The sequence below is a fragment of the Rhincodon typus genome, chromosome 44, assembly GCF_021869965.1.
Source record: "Rhincodon typus isolate 14 chromosome 44, sRhiTyp1.1, whole genome shotgun sequence".
NCBI classification, from domain to species: Eukaryota; Metazoa; Chordata; class Chondrichthyes; order Orectolobiformes; family Rhincodontidae; genus Rhincodon; species Rhincodon typus.
In genome coordinates this window covers 1,252,921-1,260,912 of record NC_063375.1, presented here as the reverse complement: position 1 = coordinate 1,260,912, position 7,992 = coordinate 1,252,921, and the positions used below count along the sequence as shown (strand labels likewise).

Sequence of the window (7,992 nt, the reverse complement as noted above, 5' to 3'; positions counted from 1 at the left end):
TCCTTTTCCGAACCCCTTTCCCAACATCCTTCCTGTAGCAGGGAGACCGGGATTGAACGCAGTATTCCCAAAGCGGCCTCCCCAATACAGCCGCAACATGGCCCTCCCGACTCCTACACTCAACGCACCGACCCATAAAGGCAAGGGTCCCAAACCCCCTCTTCACCGCCCTGTCTACCTGCGTCTCCACTTTCAAGGAACTATGTACCTGCCCCCGAAGGTCTCTCTGTTCAGCAACACTCCCCAGGACCTTACCATTAAGTCCTGCCCCTGATGTGCCTTTCCCAAAATGCAGCCCCTCACATTTATCTAAATTAAACTCCATCTGCCCCTCCTCAGCCCACCTAATCAAGGTCCCGTCATAATCTGAGGTAACCCCCTTCGCTGTCCACTACACCCCCAATGTTGGTGCCATCTGCAAACTTACTAACCATCCCTCCTATGTTTACATCCAAACCATTTATATAAATGACAAACAGCAGTGGACCCAGCACTGATCCCTGTGGCACACCGCTGGTCACAGGCCTCCAGTATGAAAAGCAACCCTCCACCTCCCACCTCCAACCTTCGAGCCAGTTCTGTATCCAACTAGATAGTCCTCCCTGTATTCCATGGGATCTAACCTTGCTGACCAGTCTACCATGAGGAACCTTGTCGAATGCCGTACTGATGCCCATGTAGATCACGTCCACCCCTCTGCCCTCATCAATCCTCTTCGTTACTGCTTCAAAAAACTAAATCAAGTTAGTGAGATATGATTTCCCACGCACAGAGCCGCGCTGACTGTCCCTAATCAGTCCCGGCCTTTCCAAATACACGTAAACCCTGTCCCTCAGACAACTTGCCCACCACCGATGTCAGGCTCTCCGGGCTATAGTTCCCTGGATTTTCCCTTCCCACCTTTCTTAAATAGTGAGCCAGCCCCCAGTCTTCCTGCACCTCACCTGTAGCTATCGATGACACAAATATCTCAGCAAGGGGACCCAGCAATCTCTTCCCCAACTTCCCGCAGAGTTCTAGGGTACACCCGATCAGGTCCCAGGGACTTATGCATTTTCAGACGTCCAGCACTTCCACCTCTGTGATATGGACACTTTTCAAAACGTCGCTATTTATTTCCCACGCTCTCAATCTTCCATATCCTTCTCCACGCAAAATATTCATTTAGTATCGCCCGCATCTCCTGCGGTTCCACACATAAGCGAGCCTTGCTGACCATTAAGGGGCCCTATTCTCTCCCCAGTTACCTTTTTGTCCTTTAATGTATTTGTAGAATCCCCTCTGGATTCTCATTGACCCCTGTTCTATCCTTCCCGTACCCTGGAACGTTCAGCTGTTCGTCCCTGTAATTGCTATGATATCCCCAGTCCCGTGCCCTGAGCTTATCTGCCTCACCTGTCAGGCCGCTCGCTTTGAAATAAATGCTGTTTATCAGTCCTACCTCGTTCGCTGCTCTGTTCCTGACCGTTTGACTTACTCCTTTATCCCCTCCAACCGCACCGGTCTCAGGCTGACCTCTTTCCTCACCATCTCCCTGTGATTCTCTCCCACCCACCCCCGAGCAGGTTACATCCTCCCGAGCAGCTCGAGCAAATCTCCCCGTTAGTCTCCTTCCGATTCAGGTCGCTCCTAACTCCAGAAGAGATTCCAATGAGCCAAAAATGTGTATCCTTCTCCCCTGCACCAGCTCCTCCGCCAAGCGTTCATCTGCTCCGTCCTCCTGTTCCTACCCTCACTGGCACCGGGAGTAATCCAGATATCGCTACGCTCGAGGACCTCCTTTCTTTTAAAATAAAAATTCCTACCTCACTTCCGATATTCCCTCCTCAGAATCTCGTCCTGTGTCGTTAGCTCCAATGTGCACACAACCTCTTGCTGGTCCCTCTCCCCCTCTGAGAATATCCTTGATCCTGGCACCGGGGAGGCAGGGCTCTGGTGTCTCGCTGTCGGATGCAGATATGTCGTGTCTGTGCCTCTGACTAGAGAGAACCCTAACGCTTGGAACCTGTCGTACCCCTCGATACATCAGAGCCAGTCTTGGTACCCAGAAACCTGGCTGTCGGTGCTGTGTTCCCCCGAGAGTCTGTCATGCCCCACTACGTTTTCCAAAACTGCAAACCTGTTTTCATAGAATCCCGACAGTGTGGAAACAGGCCCTTCGGCCCAACAAATCCACACCGACCCTCGGAGCATCCAGCCCAGTCCCATTCCCCTATAAATCCACCCTAACCTGCACATCCCTGGGTATGACAGGACAATTTAGCATGGCCAATCCACACTAACCTGCACATCCCTGGGCACTACGGGACAATTTAGCACGGCCAATCCACCCTAACTTGCACACCTTTGGACTGTGGGAGGAAACCCACACAGACGGGGGGAGAATGTGCAAACTCCACACGCAGACAGTTGCCCGAGGGTGGGATCGAACCCGGGTCCCTGGTGCTGTGAGGCAGCAGCGCTAACCGCTGAGCCACCGTGCCACCCAAATGATGGGGCTAGCAACAGGGGAAGAAGGTGTTCTGCACGCTTGCCTTCATCGCTCAGACCCTTTGAGTGTAGGAGTTGGGGACGTCACGTTGGGGTTGTACAGGGACGTTGGTGAGGCCTCTTCTGGAGCACTGTGTCCAGTTCTCTCCCACCATTCCTGGAGGTCACCCATCTACCCGACTGTATCTTCGGTTTATCTCCCTTCCTGCAACTTCCATCCATCACCCTCCACCCCCAATGTAATCGTCAGAAAACATGGAAACTCTCCCTCGATCTCCCACATCCGACAGGGACAGCATACCATTCCACGAGAGACCATCTCTGCACCTTAACTGCCTACAGACCCAGAAAACAGCCCAGTCTTACTGCTCCAGGCTAACTACGTTTTGTATGTATAAAGTTTAATCAAGAAATAGATAACAATAAAACATAACTAAAAGGAACCCGCTCTACTCACTATTGTAGATCTTAAAAAAAAACTAGCCACTTAGCTGCTCCCCTGTTGTGGTCTCCAAAGGCAGCTGCGAATTTTCAGGTTTGTTCGTTTTTCTTAGACTAACTCCGAGGTCCAGAGATACACGAAACCGAGCAGCAAAGGCATTCCTTGCTGAATCAGACCAGCTGTGTAGGTTTCCTGGGAGTGTTTGATGGTGGGGAGACGGTGCAGAGGGAGCTTTACTCTGTATCTAACCCCATGCTGTCCCTGCCCTGGGAGTGGTTGATGGTGGGGGGGAGACGGTGTAGAGGTAGCCTTTACTCTGTATCTAACCCCGTGCTGTTCAAGTCACTGGTGAATAAATTCGGGGAGATTTGAGAGGTGTATGTCTGACTAATTTGCCCCGATCTTCCCCCAACCCCAAGGTGTCCAGGAGAGTGTCAGTTCCTCCCACTGGAAGATATTTACTAGGGAGGTGGTTCAGGGGAAGGCCAATATGTCAAAGGGTCGCACCCCTCCCTTTATCCTCAAGCGAACGTGCCCCTTCGCCAGTGACACCTCCTTGTGCATGTTTGTCATTTATATAAACCATTCGGACGAGGATACAGGGGGCGCGGTTAGTAAGTTTGCAGATGGCACCAGGATCGGGGGCGTAGTGGGCAGTGAGGAAGGTTCCTCTAAGATTACAAAGGGATCTCGATCCATTGGGTCAACTGGCCGAGGAGGGGCAGACGGAGTTTAATTCGGATAAACGCGAGGTGTCGCTAAAACAAACAAGGGGCAGGACTTATGCAATGAAAAGTAGGGCCTTGGGGTGGTGTTGTAGAACAGAGAGACCGAGGGGGGGCTCAGGGACATAATCCTTTGAACTAAGCGTCACAGGTAGACAGGGTGGGGAAGGAGGCGTTTGGCACGCTTGCCTTCATCGCTCAGACCCTTTGAGTGTAGGAGTTGGGGACGTCACGTTGAGGTTGTACACAGACGTTGGAGCACTGTGTCCAGTTCTGGTCGCCCTGTTATAGGAAGGATATTATTAAACTGGAGAGAGTTCGGGAAAGATTTATCTGGATGTGGCCGGGAATGGAGGGTTTGAGTTGTAAGGAGAGGCCGGAGCACAGGAGGTTGAGGGGTGACCTTATAGAGGTTTATAAATTCATGAGGGGCATGGGCAGGGTGAATAGTGGGTGTCCTTTCCCTCGGGGATTTTAAAGCTAGGGGGCATATTTTTAAGATGACAGGAGAAAGATTTAAAAAAGACACGAGGGGAAAATTTTTTTTTTATATAAACAGAGGGTGGTTTGTGTGTGGAATGAGCTTCCAGAGGAAGTGGTGAATGTGGGTAGAGTTACAACGTTGAAAAGATATTTGGATAAGTACATGGATGGGGAAAGGTTTGGAGGGATACGGGCCGGGAGCAGGCAGGTGGGGAACCAGTTCAGTTTGGGATTAGGATCGGCACAGACTGGTTGGGCCACAGGGTCTGTTTCTGTGCTGTGGGACACTACGCATTCAGTTCAAATAATTGCCCTTTGACAGAGAGATAAGCCAAACTGCGCTGAGGCCCATTGAGTTACATAACCCGCCCGATGTGTGGGTGTCAGTCCTGGATTAGCACACGTCTCCTGCTGGGACCTCTCCTCCCCTTCCTCTCTCTCTCTCTCTTTTTGTTTCACCTTCCCGCGAGCATTCCTCTCTGTGACACACTCCATTTCGGTTTAATCCTGAGCCTTGCGTCCCAAGCTAGGGCCGCTCGTGGGAAGCAGACGAAGGGGACGGGAAAAGATTGAGGTCGCCCCCTCTTTATTTTTCGTCCCGCGTTCTCTCGCGAGGGAACCCCTACTCCCTGAAACCGGCCGCTGGGTCTCAGGCGACCTCCTGCAGCATTTTGCACCCGATGACGCGACGTTACCCCCACCCCCAAAAAGTTGTAACAGTCAGCTTCAGTGCCGCCAAAAGTCAGAGATAAAACATGGCAGAGCAGACGCGAGTCAAGGACTGTTCGCTGGGGAGACGGACCTTGCTAATTCTGCTTCTCCTGCTCGCTCTGCTGAAGGGTGCTAGCTCCAAACCTCTCCATGGTCAGCAGGACCAGCGCAAGGTGATCGAGGAAGGAAGAGACCGAGACTCTTAGAATTCGAGCTTCATCTGCCTCCCATTGTCTGCAGCGAGAGAGAGAGAGACGGGAAAATAGGAAATGGGTTCAGTGACCGACTACTGAAATGTAATAACCGTAGGAAATCTAGAAACAAATCCGACTCTCTGCAAGATCCACGCTCCCCTCAGTCCACCAGTTTCGAACCGGTAGTGACTCTGAAAGGAAGGATTCGGAAAGGCGAGGAAATAGTGTCCTACAAACTTGATTGAGGAGCGTTAGACGTTGTTAATTTGGACTTTTCGTAAAGCCTTTGACAAGGTTCCACACGGTAGACTGATTCGTAATGTCAGTTGGATACAAAATGGGCTCGAAGGTCGGAGACAGAGGGGGATGGGTGGAGGGTTGCTTTTCAGACTGGAGGCCTGTGACCAGCGGTGTGCCACAGGGATTGGTGCTGTTCATCGTTCATATAAACGGTTTGGATGTGAACACAGGAGGGATGGTTAGTAAGCTTGTAAACGACACTAAAATTGGAGGTATATGGACAGCGAAGGGGGTTACCTCAGAGTATAACAGGACCGGGATCAGATGGGCCGAGGAGGGGCAGATGGAGTTTAATTCAGATAAATGTGAGGTGCTGCATTTTGGGAAAGGCACATCAAGGCAGGACTTAACGGTAAGGTCCTGGGGAGTGTTGCTGAACAGAGAGACCTTGGGGGGCAGGTTTATAGTTCCTTGAAAGTGGAGACGCAGGTAGACAGGGCGGTGAAGAAGGGGTTTGGGACCCCTGCCTTTATTGGTCGGTGCGTTGAGTGTAGGAGTCGGGAGGGCCATGTTGCGGCTGTATTGGGGAGGCCGCTTTGGGAATACTGCGTTCAATCCCGGTCTCCCTGCTACAGGAAGGATGTTGGGAAAGGGGTTCGGAAAAGGATGTTGGAGGGTTTGGAGAGGCTGGGGCTATTTTCCCTGGAGCGTCGGAGGCTGAGGGGGTGACCTTATAGAGGTTTATAAACCCATGAGGGGTACAGACAGGATGAGTAGCCAAGGTCGTTTTCCCCCGGGGTAGGGGAATCCAAAACTAGAGGGGCATAGGTTTAAGGTGAGATGGGGAAAGGGACCTGAGGGGCAACTTTTTCACGCAGAGGGTGGTGCGTGTGTGGAACGAGCTGCCAGAGGAAGTGGGTGGAGGCTGGTACAATGACAACATTTAAAAGGCATCTGGATGGGGACGTGGCGGGATATGGGCCAAATGCTGGCAAATGGGACTAGTTTAGTTAGGGGCTGAAGTCCGGCATGGACTGGTTGGGCCGAAGGGTCTGTTTCTACGCTGTACGACTCTGTGAAGCCCCCCCTCCGACACTGAGCCTGTGATCATAAATCATTCCATTTCAACACACCCCCTTCTCCCGAATACTCTGTCAGAACGTTCCTGCTGCTCCCTGGGAATCGGGACAGTGACCCTGCTTTCCCCCTTTCCTCCAGACCTGCCGAGTTTCTCTAGCAACCTCCGTGCACTTTGTTGTCCCGAAAGGGGTTTTATTTCCCAAACTGCCCTCCCCCAAACACCGGCATGACTATCTACAGCAGTTCTGCGGACTCTTAATTCGAGGGTTTTGTTTTATTATATTTCAAAAACAAAAAAAAAATTAAAAATTGTGATTCAAATTCAATGAGCAGAGGTATAGATAGAGTGGACAGCCAGAGACTTTTTTCTCGGGTGGAGGTAGCTATTACGAGGGGACATGGTTTTAAAGTGAGTGGAGGTAGATACAGGGGAGACGTCAGAGGTAGGTTCTTTACTCAGAGAGCGGTCGGGGCGTGGAACGCGTTGCCGGAGAGGGTAGTGGAGTCGGCCTCTTTCGGGGCATTTAAGCGACTATTAGGTAGGCATACGGACGATAGTACAACGTAGGGGTGGAGGTTAGATCGACCTTAGGGATTAGGGTAAAAGTTCGGCACAACATCGTGGGCCGAAAGGCCTGTACTGTGTTCTACGTTCTAATTCTGAGAATTGAACCCGGATTCTTCCCCTGCCAACCCACCTCTCCTGCCCGAACGGGGCACACACCACCCCACCCCCTGCCCCCACCCACTCCCCACACCTCCCACCCCCCCATACTCACACTTGGAGCTCCCTGCCCTGCACGCTGAGCCGCCTACTGATTCCTCCTTTGCGCGGCTCCGGGTCTGGCTGGAGGGATCCCAGAGCGATCCGGGCTTCCGGGACGGAGGGGAAAGGCACCCGGAGGTGACTGGGAATGCCGAGTCAAGGAGTAGAGGGAGGATGGTGGTTGGGGGTGTTGGGGGGGGGGGGGGGGTGGGGTGGTTGGGGCACTGGTTGGGGGTGTTGGGGTGGAGGTGGGGGTGGTGGAGTCCGACAGGCTAACTCGCCTGGTTCACTAACGCCCTTCAGTGGGAGAAGGAAATCTGCTGGGGTCTGGCCTACCCGACACGTGACTCCTGACCCACAGCGACCTGGTCGAATCTCGACTGCCCTCCGAAACGGCCCAGCGAGCCCCCTCAGCTGTACTGATCGCTACAAAGCCTCAAAGAAATGAAAACTGGGCGGATCGCCTGGCATCGAAGTGGGCATTGGGAAAGACAATGGCAGAAACAGCCCGGTTGACCATGCAGGGTCCTGCTCACTAACATCTGGGGGTTAGTGCCAAAATTGGGAGAGCTCACAGACTAGTCGAGCAAAAGCCTGACACAGTTATACCCAGGGAATCATACCTGACAGGCAATGTCCCAGACACCACCATCACCATCCCTGGATATGTCCTGTCCCACCGGCAGGGCAGACCCAGCAGAGGGAGGGATGGTACAGTGGTATACAGTCGGGAGGGTGTTGCTCTGGGAGTCCTCAACATTGACTCCAGACCCCATGAAGTCTCATAGCTTCCCTGGACATCCCTGGCACTATGGGGACAATTTAGCACGGCCAATCCACCGTAACCCGTACATCCCTGGG

The 7,992-nt window shown here is 52.6% G+C and overlaps 1 protein-coding gene across 1 annotated transcript in view; it reads right to left on the bottom strand.

Annotated features, from left to right (window-relative positions):
• Positions 1 to 2,870: 2,870 nt before the first annotated feature.
• The window catches only part of LOC125487745 (EKC/KEOPS complex subunit LAGE3), a 7,203-nt gene continuing 2,081 nt past the window's right edge, over positions 2,871 to 7,992 (bottom strand). The window contains 3 exon segments of the mRNA XM_048619939.1: positions 2,871 to 4,986; positions 4,989 to 5,085; positions 7,145 to 7,273. Of these exon segments, the coding sequence (XP_048475896.1) occupies positions 4,915 to 4,986; positions 4,989 to 5,085; positions 7,145 to 7,273 (298 nt within the window). The 3' untranslated portion in view covers positions 2,871 to 4,914.